At 44.8% G+C, this 23,299-nt stretch overlaps 1 protein-coding gene across 5 annotated transcripts in view; it reads left to right on the top strand.

Moving 5' to 3' along the window:
* The window catches only part of Bcorl1 (BCL6 corepressor like 1), a 66,172-nt gene that overhangs the window by 11,009 nt on the left and 31,864 nt on the right, over positions 1 to 23,299 (top strand). For 4 of the 5 annotated variants that reach the window (XM_050123966.1, XM_050123965.1, XM_050123967.1 and 1 more), the window contains 3 exons: positions 10,801 to 10,930; positions 17,367 to 17,457; positions 17,695 to 20,994. In XM_050123966.1, the coding sequence (XP_049979923.1) occupies positions 10,845 to 10,930; positions 17,367 to 17,457; positions 17,695 to 20,994 (3,477 nt within the window). In that variant the 5' untranslated portion in view covers positions 10,801 to 10,844. The remainder of the gene's footprint in view (positions 1 to 10,800; positions 10,931 to 17,366; positions 17,458 to 17,694; positions 20,995 to 23,299) is intronic. The other variant, XM_050123970.1, reaches the window with a different exon arrangement.

Raw genomic sequence — 23,299 nt, 5'->3', positions numbered from 1 at the left:
TTGTGTTTGGGTATGTGTATGTAAGTTCAGCTGCCCATGGAGGCCAGAGGTATCAAATTCCATGAAGCTACGGAGATGATGGTACTGGGAATTTAGCTACGATCCTCTGCGAGAACAATGCATACTCTTAACTACTTAGCTGTGTCTCCAGCCCAAAATACTGCTTTCGGCAAATGGTTATTGTGTTAAATTATGGCTGGTTAGACTTTCTAGCTGTCTCTGGCAATTCTATGAAAGCTGATAGAACCTGGAGCTGATGTGCTTCTATGATAAAGCTGCTCATCAGTGATCGAATGGGAGAGAATAATGCTGAAGAAAGCACTGAGTTCCCCAAAACAAACTTCTGGGTGAAGGAAAAACAGTTAACTTCAAAGTAGATCTCCTCTCTGCAGCTGGAATGGACTTTGGTGTCAACAATTGGGTCTCTGTTAGCTATGCCAATATAGGGAGAGGCCGATGACAGGCCAATTGAAAACAGCAGATTGGCTGACAAATTAGCAATTTCTGTTTGCCTTAGAAAACACATTGTTATTCTCTACCTATTCTCCTACCCCCTGAAATTTACCTGCCTATTTTCATTCTGTTTAGGCAAATATTATGGTTGTTCCCTGAACACACAGCTAGTGGTATTTTGTAAGTCACCTGGGTTTAAAAACTAGCTGTGGATCTATCACACTGGGATAGTTGGAAGTTGATTTTATTATTTTGCTTGGCACAATTTTATTTTAGTTCTGTGATTGTCTTTATTATAGAGATATAGCAGGAAGAAAGTTGATGTGAAAGCAAGGCAGTAAAAGGAATACTTCCATCTAGTGCTGTTTTGTTTTGTTTATTGTGTGTGTATATGGGTATGCACATGTGGGTCCCTACCATGTGGGTCCCAGGGATTAAATTTGGGTCATAATGCTTGGTGGCAAGTTCTTTAATCCATTGAGTCATCTCACTGGCCCTGTTTCGTCTTATTTTTGAAATGAGGTTTCATTGTATTGTCTAGGCTAGTCTTGCACTTGTGGGTTCAAGTGATCTTCCTGCCTCAGCCTCCTGACTATCGTTGACTATAGGCATGCACCATTGTGCTAAACTTAACTAATATTTTCTCTCTGGGGTGCCTGATCTCTATAAGATACAGAAAAGGTGGGACTGGAGAGATGGCTCAGTGGTTAAGAGCACTGGCTGCTCTTCCAAAGGTCCTGAGTTCAATTTCCAGCAACCACATGGTGGCTCACAACTATCTATAATGATATCTGGCGCCCTCTTCTGGTGTACGGGCATACATGGAGGCAGAATGTCATATACATAATAATAATAAAAAAATACAGAAAAGGTTTGGTTTTCTCAAGTAGTTTAGCAAGCTATTTATTGAGCCCACGTCATGTGCCTTATATCATGCTAGACCCTACTGGGATAGGGCCAGTAAACCTATGGATGGGTAATAGAGTGAGTCATTATGGAATTTGAAATTCTTTGAGTAAATACTGTATGATAAAAGGGGTAAAAATGAAACATAGATTCAGATGAGTTATATACATGATCTATATGTAGTCATAGCAGATTCTCATCTCTGGTAAGAGAACTGAAAAAACTTGATAATGGTCTCTCCAAATATGTGTGTATGTGCATGGTCTAGGAGAGTTTTACAAAAGCAAAACTTTTTCCATGAAAAAGTCTATATCATAAATACAATATACTAAAATGGAGACATCAGAGGGCCACTGTTTTAGTCTGTGAAAAGAAGGACATAGAAGCATCGCAAAAGTGATTCAGATCTTCATATTGGGAGTGTGAAAGGTACAGCAAATGTTCTCAGCGTCCTGTTGAAGATCAAGATGGAGGAAAACCAGCTCTTATTTTTGGATTAACAAAAATTAGAAGTCTCTCAAAATGTCCCTATTTGCGTAGATGTTTTGGTGAAGTGGCTTTGCGTTTTAAGATGACCAGTTTCACAATGTTGACTTAAGTTTTCTAGCTATCTGTGACATGTTAAAGTTGTACAAAATCTTTTTAAGATTTATTTTCTCTGTGTGTGTGTGTGCCTGCGTGCAAGTACATGAATGCAGTGCCTACAGAGGACAGAAGAGGGCATTGGACTCCCTTGAGATGCAGGTATCAGGCAGTTGCGAACTGCTTGACATGGGTACTCAGAAAGGGACTCCAGTCCGCTGGAAGAGCAGGAAGTATTCTCGACTGCTAAGCCATCTTCTAGACCCAGTTGTACAAAATCTTATAGCTAGAGCCTGAGTGTAGTATATAGCTTTGAATACATTGATATATTTTCCTTAGGTAGAGTCAACCAGTTTCTTTATAGCAGAAAATGAAAATGGATGCTGTGAATAATAGGGGAGAAAATCAAGGCCAAGTGTAGACAAGCTAAAACAATCTCATGGTATGAAAATGTAAGGGAACCATGAAAACTTTGGTTTCGGCTCACTCATCCTCTTGTCCTTGTAAGTGTTTCTGTGTTATGCTCACTTCTTCGTTATTTGGCAGATGAAGTTAGAAGTGGACATAGTAGGATGGTCATGCGATGGCTGAGAAATGGGGGAGGGAACTGTTCTCTAAGGTTTCTGCCATTGTTTAGGCTGTGAGTCCTGTACTGCATCCATTTAATAATGTTGCTATATGATTGCATTCTTTTTCTTATTTATTTACTTACTTACTTACTTACTTATTTATTTATTTATTTATTTATTTATTTATTTATTTATTTATTTATTTATAAGAGACGGGGTCTCGCTATGTTGCCCAGGCTGGAGTGCAGTGGCTATTCACAGGCGCTATCCCACTACTGATCAGCACGGGAGTTTTGACCTGCTCCGTTTCCAACCTGGGCCGGTTCACCCCTCCTTAGGCAACCTGGTGGTCCCCCGCTCCCGGGAGGTCACCATATTGATGCCGAACTTAGTGCGGACACCTGATCGGCATAGCGCACTACAGCCCAGAACTCCTGGACTCAAGCAATCTTCCTGTTTCAGCCTCCCGAGTAGCTGGGACTACAGGCGTGCGCCACCGCGCCCGGCTCTTTTTCCAATTTTTTTGAATCTTACTATGTGCAACAGGCTGTCTCTGAAGTAGCTATGTAGCCCAGGCTAGCTTGAAACTAGAGATTTTCCTGCCTAACCTTCCTAACTTCTAGGTTTATACCTCCACACTTATGGTCCTGAATGGATTTGGATGTTCCTAAATATCCAGTCACCCCTAAAAGCATGGGATTTAGCACCTACACTAGTGAAGGTATCGAAAGGGTGCATAGAATGCTCTTAGAATTCCATGTTAGTACTCTTAGGAGCGCTGTAGAAAATTGTAAGCCCTTGGTCGTCTAGTTACTGAGATGACTATCCAGCCTCCCAAGGTGGCTGCATTGGAGGGAACTAAATGCATTGGAATGAGTAAGCTTTCATGTGTTTAATAGACAGTTAACATTCCTTTGTATCCAGCCTCATAAATGTTTATAGGCACAATTTTCAAACATGGTGGTACCTAAGGAGTCTGAAGGTATCCACACTAGAATCACATGCAGGCAATTGTTAAATACAAAAATTAAGATATTTTGGAAGAGGATGTAATATGCCTTTTAAGTCAGATCTCTGGTAGTAGACACCAGTGGAAATATTCAGATAGGACAAAAAAAAAAAAAAAAAAAACCAAGGGAACTAGGAAGTGTTACAATACATTAAGTCGACAAAATGAACAGCAGAAAAGATCCCCTGCCTTGTTTAAATGACTGAGTAGATACTTTCTAGTTGGTCTTTGTGTGTGTGCTGTCATATATTGTGGTAGAAGGACCTGCTTTGTACGAAGGGAAACACAGTAAAGCAATTGGGACATGTCTATGCTATTTGAGTTTCAGGTACTGATAGTTGATAAGTAGCTAGAAAAGGTAAGGAGATAAAGATATGGGGGGCAGGGAGCAGAATATAAGAATGCTCTTCCATGGGAAATCACTAAAACAGAACTATTTAAATGGGGAACACATTCTCATTGGCGTTAAAGTTTGGGGAATGTAATGAGTGGGAAACATAAATGTTACTGTCCTGTTCAGTACACATGGAAGGAGGCAGAGCAGTGATGCTGCTTTTCCAAAAGTGGGAGGGATAGTAGGGGTAGCCTTTCCCTTGCTTCTTTGCAAGTTTTTTCTTCCTTATGGGAGTGGTACCCTACCCAAAGCTCTGCGTTTTTTTCGAGACAGGGTTTCTCTCGTAGTTTTCGAGATTTTCCTGGAACTAGCCCTTGTAGACCAGGCTGGCCTTCAACTCACAGAGATCCGCCTACCTCTGCTGGGATTAAAGGCCTGCTCCACCACCGCCCAGCAGCTATGTATTTCTATTGGAATAGTAGTTCTCTTTCTTCATTAGTCACCACTGACCCAACCCTCCTTCTTAAATTGTCTACTGGCCAAACCTATAGTCCAAGAACAGATTTAAGGCCAGGCTTCAAGTTGAATATTCAAGGCCAGAGTCAGCTAGTGAATTTGAGGCCGGCCTGAGAAACATGACCCCCCACCCCCATCTCACAAAACAAAAACTGCTCCAAATCAATAAACAAACACAAACCCAACACAAATCATCTTCTCTAGTGTAAAATAGTTGTCATATTCTTGCTCTGTTACCTCCCTCTGTGTCCTTCTCTTCCTCAAATGCAGCGACGACCATGCTTTTGCTTTTAATTGTTGTGAAATTTACTTGTTTCATTTCGAAACAAAATTGTGCCCTTTTATAAACTCTGCATATTAGAGCTGCCCATGGTGTTCCCAACCATGGCTTGGTCTAGAACTTGCTATATATACCTTTTCTTCCCTGTTTTGATAATGCATTCTCTAACCTCTTCTGAAAAGCTACAGTGCTTCCCCACAGTATTTCAGTTTGGCCCATGATGGTGAAATAGTTCAGGTTCCGCTATTTCACTTTTCCCGTTTGATTGCTATATGTCATGGGCTTCTCTTTTATGCCTTCTACACCTGCTCTTACCTTCTAGCGCATTTTCTTTTGGGGCTGCTTATTTTTCCCCTTCAGAACTTTACATCATGGCATCCCTTCTACTACCTATTCATTTTCAACTTAGCTGCTATTTTCACCATTTTAAAGTTATTTCTCTCCCGTTAGTCCGTTCTCATCTTGGTTTCCCTATTCTAGTGTGGTCCTTATGGCTGACTACACACTTTATGCACCCTCTGATACCCTAGATACATTTTGTAGGATTTCAGTCAGTCTATTTGCTTCTATCTACATAGGCCTTCTAGGGGCAAAGTTTCTTTTTTTTTTCAGACACACTTGCCTTCTTATGTAGGCACGTGGAACGTGTTCTTTGTCCTTATCACGAGTTAGACAAGACTTTTGAGTTGCTTTGCCCAAAGTGAGGCTAATTTACAGTGGTCGCACTCATTGCTTTCTGGGCAGTGACCAGCGTTTGAGTTGTGGGTCATGCAGCTGTTCTTACCAATTCCATGGTTGTGACACCTAGGAAAATCAGTCCTTTGAGGTATTTTATATCCTTGTGTCTGTGATTCCTGGGTCATTTATTTGGGACTGCCAGGTTTATTCCAAGTTCCTTTTTGGAACCTCACCTGCTATATAAGGTTCTTATTTGTGGGGTGGGCGGGGGGGGCGGCAAAGAAAGAGAGAGAAGTAGGAGAGAATGAGAATAGCAATGTGGGTAAGTTTTTTTTTTCCCTTTTCACTTCCTGTGTGCTTTATAGTGAATGATCACTAACATGATTAGACAGGGCTGTAACAAGACAAAATCCTAGGCTTACTGAATCAGAATGTTTGGAGCTCAGACCTAAGATACTGTTTGGAACCAGCTTCTCAGTGATCTTGGCTTGGGAAACACTGGTTTGCATTGACTGTTTGGTCCTGATCCTCCTTTCTGGCAGAACCCTGTTCTTTTAGTGCAGCATTTGATGCTACCATTGGCTTTCTCTCTTGCCACATGAATCTTGCCTTCTTATGTAGGCCACTTAGTTCAGTATCCTGCCTGTGTGTCTGCTGTTTTCTACCCCTTGAGCAGAACGACTACTGTTAATTAGCAGTGGACTTCAGATGGTCAGGAGTGCTGCTCTGATAAGATCATGAGGAAAGTTACCGGGCCAAGATTTAAGAGGGTGTTCAGTCTTCAAGATTTCATGATGGCTAGAGGGCTGGGTGATTCAGTGGTCATGAATGTGTACTACTCTTACAGAAAACCAAATTTGATTGCCAGCACCCAAATCAGGTGGTCTACAACCACCTCTCTGACTCCAGCTCCAATGATCCATCTTTAAATTTTAAGAAAGATATCCTCCAAGTGGAGGCTTCGGGTGTCAGTTTTGCCCTCAAGGTTGTCTTACGCTACATCATGAACATGTTTGTTTTTAGCTTTTGTTTTGTTTTTGCTTCTACCTTTTCTTTTATGTTTTTGTTGAGCCTAAAAACTCTTTATCTCAGTGATATTTGGTATGTTGCTCTGTTTCCAAGCACTGGGAATCCCACTTTGACTTCTGTCCTAGACCTGCAAATAATTTTTGAAAAAACAAATAATTCTGAGTGAAAATCATGTGGTCACTGACATACCTGCTGCCTTCAGATACTTAGGTAGCTATTAAAGCTTATGCATGGTGTTGAATTAGTCTTCTAGCAAGAGTAAGTCCTTCCATTGTCTGATTCCTCTAATAGTTCCTTGAGAAGAAGATGAAATACCTGGTGAATTAGCCAGCAGGCGGAATCATTATTTCTTTTTTTCTTTCTTTTCTTTAGAGACAGTTTCTCTGTGTATCTCTGGCTCTCCTGGAACTCACTCTATAGACCAGGCTGGCCTTGAACTCAGAGATCCACCTGCTTCTGCTTCCTTGGTGCTGGGATTAAAGGTCCACCACTACTGCTCCACCACTACCTGGCTAAACCATTGAATTTTAATCTAGGGATATTCTAAGATATTCTAACAAATGACTTCCTTAGCAAGGATACTCAGGGCATGGACTCATTTTTTGAGACAAGTTCTTCCTAGGTAGCCCAAGCTGGCCTTCAACTCTCAGTCTTTGGATTACATGCACTGCTAAGTTTAGCAGATGGGGTCTTTGTTAAAAGTGTTTCTAAAAAGCTGGGCGATAGTGGCGCACGCCTTTAATCCTAGCACTCGGGAGGCAGAGGCAGGCAGATCTCTGTGAGTTCGAGGCCAGCCTGGTCTACAAGAGCTATTTCCAGGACAGGCTCCAAAGCCACAGAGAAACCCTGTCTCGAAAAACCAAAAAAAAAAAAAAAAGTGTTTCTAAAATTACCTTAACGTTAGTGATGCTAAAAGATAACCTTCAAACTGGGTGGTGGTGGCACATGCCTTTAATACCAGCACTTGGGAGACAAAGGCAGGTGGATCTCTGTGAGTTTGAGGCCAGTCTGGTCTACAGAACAAACTCCGGGACAGCCAGGATTGTAGAGAAACCCTGTCCCAAGTTCCCCCCAAATAGATAGCTATCAGAGAAGCATAAAGCATTGTGACTCTCTAAACAGACTGTATTTTTCTTTTTAATGAGAAAGCTATATATGCTGTAGCTAGTGTAAAGAAAAAGTCAAAAAACCACAAGTTTATATGGAGTAAGGGAATAGGAGTGCAAATGGAGGTAAGGCAGATTTTTCCACAGTCAGGGAGGTGGGGGCAGGAGGTCAATCCCAACTTTATGGGGTCGTGACAGAGTTTATATACCCATCAGCTGCTCGCAATTTCGAGGTACAAAACAGGGCAAAGATAGTGAACTGATGTAGTCTTGAAAGATGTATTATAGATAATAGATGGAATTTTTTGGGAGCAAGCAGGAATATAGTAGGCACTTTTTCAGTTTTATTTTGCTTCTTCTGATTTCTCAGGGTCATTACCTCAGTTATAATCTAGAATTCAGTCCCATGTAGCATGCATTTACTGAGGAGTCCTTACTGTGGGTAAAACATTGCAGAGAAACTAAAGCCAGAAAAAGGATGTTACTCCTTAAGTCTAATAAGTGATCGTGTGGTGGAGAGACGGATATGCCATTTCCCCTGCTAACTCATAGCAGAGGAGAACCCATGGTAGAATAGAAGAAAAAAGGAAATGTTTGAGGAGAACCAGAATGGGAGGGGCCAACGGTTCTTGAGCTGAGGAATGACACAATGACATTTAAGTGAAGAAGCAGCAGAGTCCTGAAACTGGATGATGAGGAGCTGGGGATGGCAAGGATGACAGGCAAACGGTAGGACAAAGTAGAAGACTGTTCAGAGGAGGTTTGAAGCCAGCTCCTAAGGGCCCTGAAGGCTGTCCTAAGAATTCTGGCTTGCTTGAGTGCTAGCTTGATTCTGATGGCTTTTGACTAGAGTAGGGAGGTCTGATCGAAGTAGCATTTCAGAAGATGAATTGATTGTGGAATCAAGCGGTGGGCTGCTGAGAGAGCAGTTAAGAGGCCAGAATAATATTCCTGGGGTGAGATGATGAAGGCCTGTACCAGGGCAGAGGCAAGAGGTGTAGAAAGAGAAAGGAAGATGGCTTTATCTAGACTTGACACCTGAGGTCATCGGGGTGATGGAGAGATGAGTTGAAGATATTTCAAGTGAGAGGACGGTGGTGCTAAGAACTAAGGAAGCTTGCTGTGACGACATGGTGAATGGGCTGCGGAGTGCATTTATAGGGACAGGTAACGAGTCCAGTTTGAGATATGGTGGATTTGAGAGGCTTAGTGAGCATCCAGTTAACAGCAAGTTGCTGGCATCTGGAATTCTGGTCTAGACCTATGGAAAGAGGACAGGATTAGAGAAATAGATGTACATCTAGAGGTGAATTTGAATTGTGACTGCTGAGAGAGATGGAGGGCAAGGCTGGCGTCCCCAGCAAGGAGAAACACAGAAAGAGACCCAGAATGAAAGATGAGACGGGGAAAGAAGCAGAGGGTTGGTGGAGAAGTGGGGATGGGAAAGAATGGAAGGGGAAACAAGGGAGGGAGGAAGGGAAGAGGAAACGGGAATGCGGAGGAGGAGATAAAAGTAAGGGAGAGTCTGAGAAGACAGGCAGGACGGAAAATTGGAAGAGGCTGTGTTCAGAGAGTTGGCAGAAAAGAGGAGGGGCCACAAGACATCTGCGAGACCAATAGGAGAGGCTGAATGAGAGTGAGGAGAGAGCAAGGAGAGCAAGAGAGAGAACAAGAAGAAAAAAGAAAGGAGGAAGAGATAGGAAGAAAAGGAAGGAGTAAGGGGAAAGCTCGTCTTCTGTGAACACCCAGGTTTCTGGGGTGGATAACAGAAGGAGCACATGCTGAGAAGCCAGCTAGCACTGAGCCAGGAAAGACAGGACAGGAGAAGTATAAAGGAAAGGGGCGAAGACAACTGAGCCCCTTGACTGGCGCAGAGATAGGATAAGATGAAGTCAAAGATAACTGTGGGGAGATGTATCTCACTCTTCTTTTCTTACCACCTTCCCTGAATCCAGCTGTGCCGATTTCCTGGCTCTTTGTTACTTTGAGCAGGCAGCCTCCTCCTGCTTTGAGAACTTTGCTTCCCTCTCTCTGGAATGTTCTTCCCTGTAGGTATCTACATTGCTCACTCCTTCATATCCCTTAGGTTGTCGAAATGTTTTCCTCTTGGTGAGGCCTATGTTGATCACCATATTGTGAAGCAGCCCCTCCACTTACTCCCCCTGACATTGTACCCATGCTCCTTGGTCTGTGGTGTGTAGCTTGGGATGCACTATGACAGAAAAATTTAATATGCTTAGTGTCCTTCCTGTCACCACCTCTCTAGAATGTAAGCACTCTACAGGTATGAATTTTTTAGTTGTTGAATCCCTAGTACACAGGACAAATGTTTGTTGAATGAGTAAGTGAATTATGTTGAATATGAACAATTTGTGAAAATTGAAAAGAGGATAAATGGAACAAATCTCTGATGTGATTGTACATTACAGTGACTTCTTTGGAACACAGACAACAGCAGAAAATTCTAATCACCATAGGGCTCCGTTCAGTTGAACTTTGGTGAATGATAATTTTAGCTAATAGGTTAACAAAGCAGGCGTACTGAATGAGGCTATTTTCCTTGATACCCCCTTTTCTGTCAGAGATGAAATGGCTGTGCAGTGGTTGTCAATAACAAATAGACTCTGGCTCGTGAAAGGGTTAGTAAGCCATGGCAGGGCAGACAGACTAATAGAAAAGGACGAGGACAGAAATGCGTGCTTGATGGAGGCTTATTTTTTGTTCATTTGTTTGTGGCCAGAGTACAAGGGGAGTATTGCATCTAATTTAGAGGGAGCTCTCCACACCTTCCATAGTTGCATTGTGACCAACTTGGGTGCAGAGCAGGATACTTTTGAAAGGTTTATAAAGAAAGTGTGCTTCCTCTGGAGAGCTTAACTTGGCTGTGTCACTCAGATCCTTCCCTATCCATGGATTAGAGAGCAGCTGTGAAAAAGACCCCCAGTTGTCTTTCACTGCACTTGCTGCTCAGGTATGGATGCGGCACTCTGACTGGGTTGCTTGGGCTAAATGTATTCGAGAATATACTGTCCCTCAACTGGATGCAGTAGATTGAATTTCCTCAAAACATTCAAGCATATGTGCCTTTGAAGATAATTTAAAAATCATTCAGGGTGATTGCAGTGTCCTTGTCTGCATCTTGAAATGTGGATTACTGGAAAACTGGTGTGATCTTTTCCTTCTTTGGACCTTCATTTCCATAGCAGGCTGGCTTGTGAGAGTGATCACTTCAGCGTTTTGATGCTATGATTACCTTAATTGAAGTGTTTCAGTGTAAAAGGTGGCAAAAGTGACTGTGCTTATTCTCATTTTAATTTTTTTGGCACTCTTTTCCCCAGGGGGAGTGGCCGCAGCAGATCCTATCTGGCAGTGAGTGGCTGTCATGATCTCTACAGCACCGCTCTACAGCGGCGTGCACAACTGGACCAGTTCTGACCGGATTCGCATGTGCGGCCTCAACGAGGAGAGGTAAAGCAGTACCTAGTCACTTTTGGGGGTAGGACTTGGGGACAAGATTCCTGTTTGTTTCTAATTTTCCTCAATCATGGGGGAACACCTGCTTTGCCACACTGTCCTTGTTCCAGTGAAAATGAGGAAGCCATCAGATGATTTTTGCCACCTAGTATTATCTGTGTCGTTATTAAGAATTCTAAGATTGTGGAGTAAAGAAAAGCTCAGGTGCTCGCTGTTTCTGTTTTTTATGTCAAAGTTGGCTGCTTAAAACTCCATGTAAGATATTTTCGTCTCTTGTCCAGGGCTTGGAAGAAAGTTGATCATGTAGCTTTTTATTTTTTATTATTTATGTATTTTTTTTTTTTTGAGACAGGGTTTCTCTGTGGCTTTGGAGCCTGTCCTGGAACTAGCTCTTGTAGACCAGGCTGGCCTCTAACTCCCAGAGATCCGCCTGCCTCTGCCTCCCAAGTGCTGGGATTAAAGGCGTGCGCCACCACCGCCCGGCTCATGTAGCTTTTTAAATAAATATAATTTATTTATTTTTATTCCATGTGTAGTTGTGTTTTGCCTGCATGTACGTCTGTGTGAAGATATCAGATTCTCTGAAACTGGGGTTACAGGCAGTTATGAACTGTCATGTGGGTGCTGGAAGTTGAACCTGGATCCTCTGAAGGAAAAGACAGTGGACTCTTAATTGCTGACCTATCTCTCCAGCCCCTCATCATACAGCTTTAAGGTGGGAACCGGTCGCCAGAGTTTTGGGGCCAGTACTTCCTGCATCAGGAAACTAGCAAAAATTTGTCAGGAAGACCTTATGAAGTATCCAAGGAAGATGAGATTTTAATATAAAATTGAGTTGCTAAGGCCTGCCTGGTTTGTATGTGTGTTTCAGTTTTCTGATTTTTGGTTGATCAAGAGAGGCCTCTTAAAAATTATACCTCATATCGAGGGTACCCAATTGTCCTTCAGAGTTTATATTTTCCTTTTATAACCCCTGGCCAAATTGCTCTGTGTGGTGGTTATGAGACCTTTTCCAACTTCAAGGCATTGTTCTGGTATTTTAATCTATTGACTATTTAATTCAAATACGCCATAGGAATTACAATAGGACTTTCCCTCCAGTTTAAGATCTGGTGTCTTCAAAAAGAAAAAGAAATAAAGAGCCTGGTTTAGGTCAGTTGAGATGGTTCACTGGGTAAAGATGCTTGCTGCTAAGTCTGACAACCTGAGTTTGATCCTCAGAACCCATTAGTTGTAAGGAGAAAATAAGTCCCACAGATTGTCCTCTGATGTCCACGTGGACACACCAGTGCTACCCTACATCTCAAATAACTCAATGAATGTAAAAAAAAATACAGCTGGAGTTTCCCTGGTAAACCTAAAAGCTGTCCGTGTGTTGGGAGAGATAATGTTGATAATTTTGAAGGGAAGAAAGAATGACAATTTTTGCTTTTATATACTAGGATTTTGTGGCTCTAGGGATGAAATTCTGGGACTCAGGAATGCTCAGCTTCATGTTTGTGGGTTTTTTGTTTGTGTGGTTGGTTGGTTTTGGTTTTTCGAAACAAGGTGTCTTTGTGTAGCCCTGCCTGTCCTGGAGCTAGTTCTGTAGACCAGGTTGGTTTGGAACTCACAGAGATCCACCTGCCTCTGCCTCCTGAATGCTGGGATTAAAGGTGTGCTTGTTTTTNTTTTTTTTTTTTTTTTTTTTGAGACAGGGTTTCTCTGTGGTTTTGGAGCCTGTCCTGGAACTAGCTCTTGTAGACCAGGCTGGTCTCGAACTCCCAGAGATCTGCCTGCCTCTGACTCCCAAGTGCTGGGGTTAAAGGCGTGTGCCACCACCACCCGGCTGTTTTTTTTTTAAAAATGGTTTTTTTTTCTTTAGTTCCTAATTAGAGAATTATGTACTTGTCTGAGACTAAGTTTAGGAGAATAAACCCTTTTATTTTCTTACTCCATTAGCACCTGATAGCTTTTTGGTTTTTGTACTGAGGAATGCATTTAGAGATGGATTTAAAAAAAGAAATTTAATTTTAGAATACAAAAATCAAAACCAATGAAAATAAAGTGAAATTCTTCTGGGAGACAGCAGAAAGAAAAAAATTTTCCTTTGTCTATGAGGTCTATTCTCAGATCATTCTGAGAGATGATCTTTGTCTATGAGGTCTGTCTCAGATCATTCTGAGAGATGATCTTTGGCAAGGCAAGGTGCTGATTGTGATTTGTGAGTACGCACTGCTCGGCCATGTTGTTCTAGTTATAAGTAGTTGAGGCTGACTTAGAGCTGTGAGCCTGAACCTTCAAGACGCCAGTGCACAAGCTAGGCATGGTTACTCATGTCTGTAATCCCAGTTCTCAGGAGGCTAAGGCAGGAATGCTGTGGATTTGAGACCGCGCCTGGGCTCCATATTAAGTTTTAGGCTAGCCTTGGCTATATAAGTGAGACTGTCTCAGTAAAGCAGACAGTTGTGTGCTAACCTGAGAAATTAAAAACCAGTGGACAAATTACCTTGGTTCACTGTCTGTGCTATATTCCTTCTAAGAAGGGAGTTGGAAGTAGATGTGAAATTCTATTTTTACAGACCTTTCTTTAGATGCTAAATTAGCAAATATGCCCAGTGGTTAAGGTGACCTTTTAAACATTGTCATTTCTGATCCCATCTTCCCTTTGTCGCCTTCTTACCACAGTCTAAGCTATGTTACAGCTGATTTCCAAAATGTAATCTCACCCTATGTATTCTTTTTTTGAGGCAGTGTCTCTTTCCTGCTGCCCAGGCTGACCTGGATCTTACTATTATAACCTAGGTAGACCTCTGACTTGTAGTAATCCTACTGCTTCAGCCCAACTGCTAGGATGTCATGTGTGAGCAACCATGCCTGGTAATTAATATTACACATATACTATATAATATGTCTTTTCTCTCTCTATATATATTTTTTTTCTATGCGTATGGGTGTTTTGCCTGAATGTATGTCTGTGCACTATGTGTATGCCTGGTACCCATAAAGATCAAATAAAGGGCATCAGATGCCCTGGAAATGGACTTGCAAATGGTTGTGAGCTGTCATGTGAGTGTTGGGAATCAAACTCAGGTCCCTTGAAGAGTAGCAAGTTCTTTTAACTGCTGAGCCATCTCTCCAGTCCCCACCCTCTCCCCCATTTTGGAAACAAGAGTCTTGCTATGTAGCAGGGAAGAAAGTCTTCCCGTCTTAGCCTCCAAAGTACTGTGATTGCAAGCATGTGCCACCAAGCCCAGCTTTACTCTGGAAAAACCATCTTTCCTCATTCTTTCCAACTTACTGTAGACCTTACAGTTTTGAGGTATAAAGTTGTATTTGGGGATAAACTTAAGATGATATTGTAGAAGTCTGCCCAGCTTCATCAAATATGGTTGAGAACAGAAGGCGTTGCCTTTTTGACTATTTCAGGTGGTTGGTCAGCCTTATAGTCAAACCTCCAGCTAAATCAGCTTGCTTGCTTCTGGCATTTAATTAAGTATTTATTCAATACAAAAGCAAACCGGTAGTACATCTTAGTACATTGCAGGTAAGTGCTGAGGTGTGGTGTGAACAGGTCCTATGGAGTCTCGATGCAAGAATGATGCATTTTCATGGGACTATCAGAGGACAGAGGACAGTGCCATCCTGAGCCCAGGCTGGAAAGATGAATTAGGAGTTTGGGGTGAAGGCCAATATTCATATTTCCTTGAGTGTTTGGGGAAGGCCTTGGCTGGAGTAAAGGGGGTCCTGGAGGAGCAGTAAGACTTCAAATAGGAAAAGTCTTGGGCTGGTAAGAGGCTGGTCTCATGCGTTCTAGGCTGACTATTTCTCTTAGACCAACAGGAACTGAAAAGGGCCTGCATGACAGGTCCAGGTGTGTTAGCCTTTAATAATTAGGAAAACAGCTGAGAGGTGGTGGCTCATTTTGGTTAAGTTCAACAAAGCCTTGAGCATACCAGCTGGCTTCTAATGGGAAGAAACAGAATTTATTTCTAGTCCTGATGGGACGCTCCTTATATTTTCCCCTCACCTATATCCCCATAACCTTGCTCAGTTGACCCAGCCCCCCTCCCCACCTCTGCCTTTCTGATCCCAGGCTCCTCTCTCAGTGGAGCGTTTTTTAAATATTTGCTCAGCTTTGCATCCCCCTCAGAGGATTTGAAACATCATCGCATGCATTTTCCCAGAGCTTGGGGGCTGGTGGTGAGGCTTAGGCATGGCTGGAGTAGCCAGAAGTGCTGCTTCTGCTGCCACCACCCGCTTCTCTGCCTGACTCTAGGCTTTCCTGGTAACCGCTGGCTTGCAAGAACATAGCTTCTGCTTCGAAGCAGGATTTTTGCCCAAGGAGCAGCCACTTGGTCGGCTGCATGGTCAGGAGGGGAAAGAATGTAAACAAATAGTGCCTTCCCAAGTGGAGTTTTGGAGGCAGGGACTGCTGTTTCCCCCTCCCCCCTCACCCCGCAGCCCTCCCCCTAAGCCATCCCTGGTGATTCTAGTTGGAACATGCTTCTTCAGCCCAAGGCTTGGTGCATATAGGTCCTGCTTTTCTGGTCTCTCGGGAGTTGATGTGAAAAGTGTGTTTTCCCTTTCCTTGGGGCCCTCCCCTTCCTCAAGACCCCCAACTGCCTCCAAAGCCCTTGCCTCACAGTCATTCTGTTTGTTCCAGCCGTGGAACCCTCCCACTTCTGCCACCCTAGCTGTTTTTTAAAGGGGACAAGCCTTTCCCCCTTGGTTAGCCCCTTCTGGAGCATTGAAAAGATGGGGAGAGGACTGTTCTGATCCCCATTGCCATTTTTGGTTCTTTTGCCCCAGGTACAATTTGGGAGTCCCTGTTTCAGTCAGAGGAAGAGAGTTATTTGCAGGGTACTCCTCCTTGTTGGAGTTGGCTGCAGGCACCCCAAATACCTTTAGTCTAGAGTGGTTGGTAAGGCAGGGGCTGACTTTTCTTCACAGGCTGTATTGGATCTCTGGCAGGGCTCCAAAGATGGCAGGCAAAATCAAACAAAGAGCAGGCAGAACAGTCTTATGCTTTGCCCACCAAGAAAACTTGCTGCAGCTTTGTTCTTTGACTCCCACCTCCTCTGCAGCCACTCCCACCCTGGCGGCTGCCCTATTGATATACTCCCTAGTGCAGGGGCAGTGTGTTCCTGCTGCACTTAGAGTACCAAACTTTGACTGGGTGTTTGTCCTTCAACTTTAGCAGTTTTATCCTTTGGTTTGTTTTGTCAAATGTAACATTTTTTGAAGATTCTTACCTTAATTTAGAGAGTTCTTTATGAACAGGTGGGGGATACAGTTGGGTTTTTCTCCTTTGAGCCTCAGCTATCTGGCCTTAAGCCTTTGCTTATAGCACATACCAATGTGAAGATGAAGTCTGTGGCTTTGAGGGGCTCCCTTTGGGAAGGGAGGAAATGTGGTGGTACAGAGAGGCTGAAGGGCAGGTGCTCCTTGTGTATTATGTATGAGATGGGAAGATACTGGCTGGAGCCAGATAGAGTTCTAGAACCATTCCTTTGGAGAGAAAGAAATATTTGTTCGTTTGTTTGTTGTATCGTTTTGCAGGGTTTAAATTAAGATAGGGTCTTATGATGTAGCCTTGCTAAGGACTTGAAATTCCTTACCTAGACCAGGGTCTAGGCTGGCCTTGAACTCTGCCTCTGCCTCCTGAGTGCCAGGATTTAAAAAGATGTGGATCACCGCCACATTTACTCCATTTAGCTGTTGTTTGAGGCAGGGTCTCCTATAGCCCAACTAATTTTGAGTTCTTTACCTTCCGGTCTCCACTTCCTAAGTGTTCAAATTACAAACACATGACACATGCTTGGCTAAAATGTAGTAATTTAAAGAGCCTCTTAGTGTCAGTGACCAGATAGCCTCAAATGTGAATGTGTACAGTCTCCAGGCATGCCCGGACCACTGGATGAACAGGGGATTCAGATTTGGACTAGACTTAAACACAATGGGAATGGTGATTTGTTTTGGAAGAGATTTACCCTAATATGGCACTTTCCATGTAGACTTGAAACAAGCTGAGATTTAAAATGAAATGAATTTGCATGCTGTTGAGGCTGTTGAGATCACATCTATCTCTGTTTTGATGATGCCCTGTATTCCTAGATTGAAATGGTCACCTTGATGGGTAAGCTCCAGGGCAAAGGAGAAGGTGCTAAGATGGAGTTCTCCCACACTTTTTGTGAGAACACTAGAAAGCAAGATAAGTAGCCCCAAATTCTGGTCAGACAAGGCTCCTATTGAAGAACCTGCAAAGCCGCATGCAGAGACTGCTTTGCCTCCTTGATCCCCTTAGTACTCTGCTATCCCCTGAAGCCGCCGTGGAAAGTGAGATAGGAGGGTTTTGTGGGAAGGCAGAGAAGCAGGGCCGTCTTGAGAAAGTGTCAGTGGCCTAAGTCTGAGCCATATGTCCCTTTTCTGGTTGTGTCTTCCCTGCCAGAAGAGCACCTCTTTCTGATGAGGAATCCACGACAGGTGACTGCCAGCACTTTGGATCTCAGGAGTTTTGTGTCAGCAGCAGTTTTTCCAAGGTAAGGATCTATGTTTGGTTATATGCTGCCCATTAAAGAGTGAGCTTTCCGGGGGTATATGGCTGAGAATGGCAGCAAGAAGACAGATGTTGCTCTAGATGAGATAGAAATTGGTACATTGGTACTTTGCAGTTGGTTGAGTTGCAGAAAGGACCAGCAGTTACCTCTTAGGCCTCAGGATACTTGGATCAGCTGCTGGGAGCTTGCTAAGATGGGCATGCTGTTCTTTCGTTGCAGGTGGAGCTCACAGCAGTTGGAAGTGGCAGCAATGCCCGGGGGGCAAACCCAGATGGCAGTACAACAGAAAAACTTGGGCACAGGTCAGAAGATCAGCCTGATGATCCCCAGCCAAAAATGGACTATGTTGGGAATGCAGGAGAGGCCGAGGGCCTCCTGATGCCACTGAGCAGCCCAGGAGACGGGCTTAAGCTGCCCACTCCTGATAGCACTGAGGCCAGCCATAGCAGGGCCAATTGCTCCTGGACTCCCCTAAGCACCCAAATGAGCAAACAGGTTGACTGCTCGCCAGCCGGGGTAAAGGCTTTGGACTCTCGGCACAGTGTTGGGGAGAAGAACACTTTCATTTTGGCAACTCTGGGAACTGGAGTCCCCGTGGAGGGAACCCTGCCTCTAGTTACCACTAACTTCAGTCAACTTCCGGCACCTATCTGCCCTCCTGCCCCTGGGTCGGCCTCTGTGACCCCCTCAGTTCCCGATCCATTCCAAGTTCCCCTTTCTGTCCCAGCCCCGGTGCCCCACTCAGGACTAGTTCCAGTCCAAGTTGCCACATCGGCTTCAGCTCCTTCTCCTCCCCTAGCACCAGTGCCCGCTCTAGCTCCAGCACCGCCCTCGGTGCCTACTCTCATCTCTGATTCAAACCCTCTCTCCGTGTCAGCCTCTGTCTTGGTGCCTGTGCCAGCCTCTGCTCCCCACTCAGTCCCAGTGCCACTGTCGGCTCCTGCTCCTACTCCTCTCACTGTTTCTGTTTCTGCGCCTCCCTTGGCCCTGATCCAGGCTCCTGTGCCTCCTTCAGCTCCCACTTTGGTCCTTGCTTCTGTCCCAACTCCGGTTCTAGCTTCCATGCCAGCATCCACGCCTCCAGCAGCTCCTGCCCCTCCATCTGTGCCAATGCCCACTCCAACCCCATCTTCTGGCCCGCCTTCTACCCCCACCCTTATCCCTGCTTTTGCTCCTACACCGGTGCCTGCACCCACCCCGGCCCCGATCTTTACTCCAGCCCCCACGCCCATGCCGGCTGCCACACCAGCTGCCATCCCCACCTCAGCACCCATTCCAGCCTCCTTCAGTTTGAGTCGAGTGTGTTTTCCTGCAGCTCAGGCACCAGCTATGCAAAAAGTCCCCCTGTCTTTTCAGCCAGGGACAGTGTTGACCCCTAACCAGCCGCTGGTATACATCCCACCTCCGAGTTGTGGGCAGCCACTCAGTGTGGCTACACTGCCAACTACTCTGGGAGTCTCTTCCACACTCACGCTCCCAGTTCTGCCATCTTACCTACAGGATAGGTGTCTTCCGGGTGTGTTGGCCTCCCCAGAGCTCCGCTCTTATCCATATGCATTTTCTGTGGCCCGGCCTTTGGCTTCAGATTCGAAGTTGGTCTCTTTAGAGGTGAACAGGCTCTCCTGTACGTCCCCATCCAGCAGCACTAACACCCAGCCTGCTCCTGATGGGGTCCCTGGACCTTTGGCAGATACCTCCCTCACCACTGCTTCTGCCAAGGTGCTTCCAACTTCACAACCTTTGCTGCCAGCCCCCAGCGGGAACTCAGTCCCACCACACCCCTCCAAGATGCCAGGGGGCACCGAGCAACAAACAGAAGGAAGTTCTGTTACCTTCTCTCCTCTCAAGTCACCTCCACAACTGGAGAGAGAGATGGCCTCTCCACCCGAGTGCAGTGAGATGCCTCTTGACCTCTCTTCCAAGTCCAACCGTCAGAAGCTTCCATTGCCGAACCAGCGTAAAACACCTCCCATGCCCGTTTTGACCCCTGTGCACACCAGCAGCAAGGCCCTCCTTTCCACAGTCCTGTCTAGGTCTCAGCGCACAACTCAGGCCGCTGGCAGCAATGTCACTTCCTGCCTGGGCTCCACTTCTTCACCTTTTGTTATCTTTCCTGAGATGGTGAGGAATGGAGACCCAAGCACCTGGGTAAAAAACTCAACTGCTCTGATCAGCACCATTCCTGGCACATATGTGGGAGTGGCCAACCCAGTGCCTGCATCCCTGCTGTTGAACAAGGACCCTAACCTGGGCCTTAATCGAGATCCTCGCCATCTCCCCAAGCAGGAGCCTATCTCCATCATTGATCAAGGAGAGCCTAAGAGCACTGGTGCCACTTGTGGCAAGAAAGGCAGCCAGGCCGGTGCTGAGGGACAGCAAAGCACAGTCAAATCCCGTTATACCCCAGCCCGCATTGCCCCTGGGCTGCCAGGGTGCCAAACCAAGGAGCTATCTTTATGGAAACCGACAGGGCTGGCAAATATGTACCCACGATGTTCTGTCAATGGGAAACCCACTAGCACCCAGGTCCTGCCTGTTGGCTGGTCACCATACCACCAAGCATCTCTGCTTTCTATTGGCATTTCCAGTGCCGGGCAACTAACCCCCAATCAGGGGGTGCCTATCAGGCCCACCAGCATTGTTTCTGAGTTTTCTGGTGTGTCATCTCTTGGCTCCAATGAAGCTGTTCATGGACTTCCTGAGGGGCAGCCACGGCCTGGGGGCCCCTTTGCTTCAGAACAGGATGCTGTCACAAAGAACAAAACTTGCCGAATTGCTGCCAAGCCTTATGAAGAACAAGTCAATCCTGTCCTCTTGACTCTCAGCCCTCAGACAGGGACCCTGGCACTGTCTGTTCAGCCTAGCAGTGGGGACATTGGAGTGAATCAGGGACCTGAAGAATCTGAGAGCCACCTCTGCCCTGATAGTACTCCTAAGATGGAAGGCCCCCAGGCAGCCTGTGGCCTGAAGCTGGCGGGAGACACAAAGCCTAAAAACCAAGTGCTTGCTACCTATATGTCCCATGAGCTGGTCCTGGCCACACCCCAGAACTTGTGCAAAATGCCTGAGCTGCCTTTGCTACCTCATGACAGCCACTCTAAGGAACTCGTTTTAGATGTGGTTCCAAGCAGCAAGAGGGGCCCCAGCACAGACCTTTCACAGCTTGGAAGTCAGGTGGATCTGGGGCGGGTGAAAATGGAGAAAGTAGATGGTGATGTGGTCTTCAATTTAGCCAACTGCTTCCGGGCTGATGGTCTCCCAGCAGTTCCCCAGAGGGGCCTGGCTGAAGCTCGGGCTAAAGCTGGGCAAACTCGAGTCAAGCGGGAAAGCGTTGGGGTCTTTACTTGCAAGAACAGTTGGCAACCAGATGAAGAGACAGAATCTCTGCCACCCAAAAAGGTGAAGTGTAACAAAGAAAAGGAAACCGAGGAAGAGCCACAGCAACAGCAGCAGCAGCAGCCACCACCGCCACCACAGCCACAGGATAAGCCCGTGGTCCAGAGTTCCCTGGGATCCAAGGTCGGTACCAGTGTATGGCTGAGAACTTCTGATGGTCTGCTTCGCTTGTGGGTCTCTGCTGAATTTGACGCCCCCCCCCCAACTCCTAGACAGTGTTCTTGAACAGTTTAACTGTGTGAACAGAGCTGATGAATGGACAGAGCTTTTAATTCGTGGTCTCTCTATATTTTTTACCTGGAAAGGGCAAAGCTCGTTCCATAGGATGTAGGAAATGATTTCATCCTTGGGGCCAGGGAAGCCATTGTCCTAGATAAAGCTGGAAAGCAGAAGAACGTACTGGCGAAGGAAATCACTTAATCACAGGCTTTTCCCCAAGGACCAGTTCTTCCTGGTCCTTTAAAGATGATGGACCACTGGCCTTGGCAGTTTGGGGCCCAGGGAAGGAAGGAACTTTTTGATAGGGTCTTTTTGGCTCTACTTCTTCCTAGCTCTGTGACATTGATTAAGATAAAGCTTGCTAGTTAATCCCTCTTACCCTCAGTTCCTTCATCTCTGCAATGAGACAAATAATAGTATTTATTCTGAGGGTTGGTGGAAAAGTTAAATGAGATGTTGATATGAAATATCCAGAATGGGCAAATTGATAAGAGAAAAAGTAGCCTGATAATTGTCTAGGGCTAGGAGATTTGTTGAATAACCAATTAATGGGTTTCTGTTCAGGGTGATGAGATAGTACCTATAGGATACCAATGGTGATAGTTACACAATTCTGTGTTTACACTAAAAACAATTACATTGTACATGTAAGTAAGCAAATTGTACAGCATAGCTCAGTAAAGTTGTTAAAATTGATGAGATGGTGTACAAGTGCTTAAAATAGTACTTGGCACATAATTAAGCACTCAGTTGGGGTCAGTGGCTCCTTTTGTTTTTAGTATCACAAATAGAAGGACTCCTGCCCTCGTGGAGCTTATGTCTTGCCATGTTGACTTAATGATAGGTAGGCATAGATAACTGTAGGAGATGATTAGTTCAGTAGGCCAATTGAGAAATGAGTGGAGCAGAGAATAAAGTTACAGGATAAGGAGAAGGCAACCAGCACTTCCAGCCCCCCCCCCCTTTGGAAACCAAATAATCCAGGTGTTTTGTTAGGTCACATTTTGTTGAGAAACACGTGACTGATAACTAAGCTAAGATGAGGCATTAATTCAAAACAGCCCATTGCTAGGAGTGGCCAAGAGGCAGACTAGGTTTCTGTTGCTTTCTTGAATTGTGTTTCTTTCAAAATTATTATTGCATTTATATTTATTTGTGTGTGTATATGAGTGGTACATGCGTGCTGCAGCATCTCTATGGAGGTCAGTGAACAATTTCAGCAGTTCTCTTTCTGCTGAGTGGGCACCAAGGATTGAACTCAGATCATTACGTGTAGCAGCAAGCAGCTTTACCTGCTAATGCATCTTGCCTGCCAAAGAATTATGTTTCATTTGATGCTGCTTATCCTTATTCTTGTTAACTCTGTTAACCTGAACACTGATCTTGAGTCTACATCCTCCCAACTTCTTGTGTGGTTGGAGTGGATCATATATTTTTACTTTCACTGCTTCCCTGGCAGAAGGTACAAACAGAAATTTCTTCTAGATGTTCTGTTATGTCTATTTTAGGATTTAAAGTTAATGATCTATACTCAAAAGGGGCAACTAAAAACAATATTTAGAAATAAATAGGACATGTTCAAGTTGTAGTGTATTGAACTTTATTTCTCCTGATTTAAAATAGTTGTTCTTTGGATGGACCTGAAGGTCAGATTTTAAGCAGTCATCTTCATTTTCCTCCTTTCTCTCTAGGTCTTTGTTTCTTGACACTTTGATTCATAGGAACTAGCAGTAACTTGAGTTTCATTCAGCTTAGTCCTCCGCTGAGTAATGGGTAATGCCTGTACCTGGAGAATTGAGGGTTCTTTCCCCTCAAATATTAGTGAGAGAGCTGTCATCTTCTTTGCTGGAACTGAGGTTTGATAACTGTACTGGAAGGTGATACAGATGTGATTAGGGGAAAAAGTGTCAGTCTTCATCCTAGTGACTAAGTAGCTGAGAGAACAATGAGAGAAGAATAGTTTGTTTTGGCTCACGGATTTGGAGAATTCAGTCCCTCATAGTGAGAAGACTGTAGTGGAGTAGAACAGCAGCCTGTGGCAGCCAAAAGGGAAGGAAGGAAGGAGAGAGGGAGAGAAAGAAAGACTGCAAATACAATTGGATGTCTGCAGTACTGGGCTCCCATTTTCCTATTTTGTGTTACGTGTGCTCTTGTGTGTGGGTGTACACGTCCCCAGGTACCTGTGTAGGCCCAAGGTCAGTCTTGGATG

The sequence above is a fragment of the Alexandromys fortis genome, unplaced genomic scaffold (genome assembly GCF_014885135.2).
Source record: "Alexandromys fortis isolate MF-2015 unplaced genomic scaffold, M_Fortis_MF-2015_v1.1 scaffold_224, whole genome shotgun sequence".
In the NCBI taxonomy this organism is placed as follows: domain Eukaryota; kingdom Metazoa; phylum Chordata; class Mammalia; order Rodentia; family Cricetidae; genus Alexandromys; species Alexandromys fortis.
The sequence above is the reverse complement of the archived record's forward strand: the minus strand, read 5'-3'. Positions and strand labels throughout refer to the sequence as shown.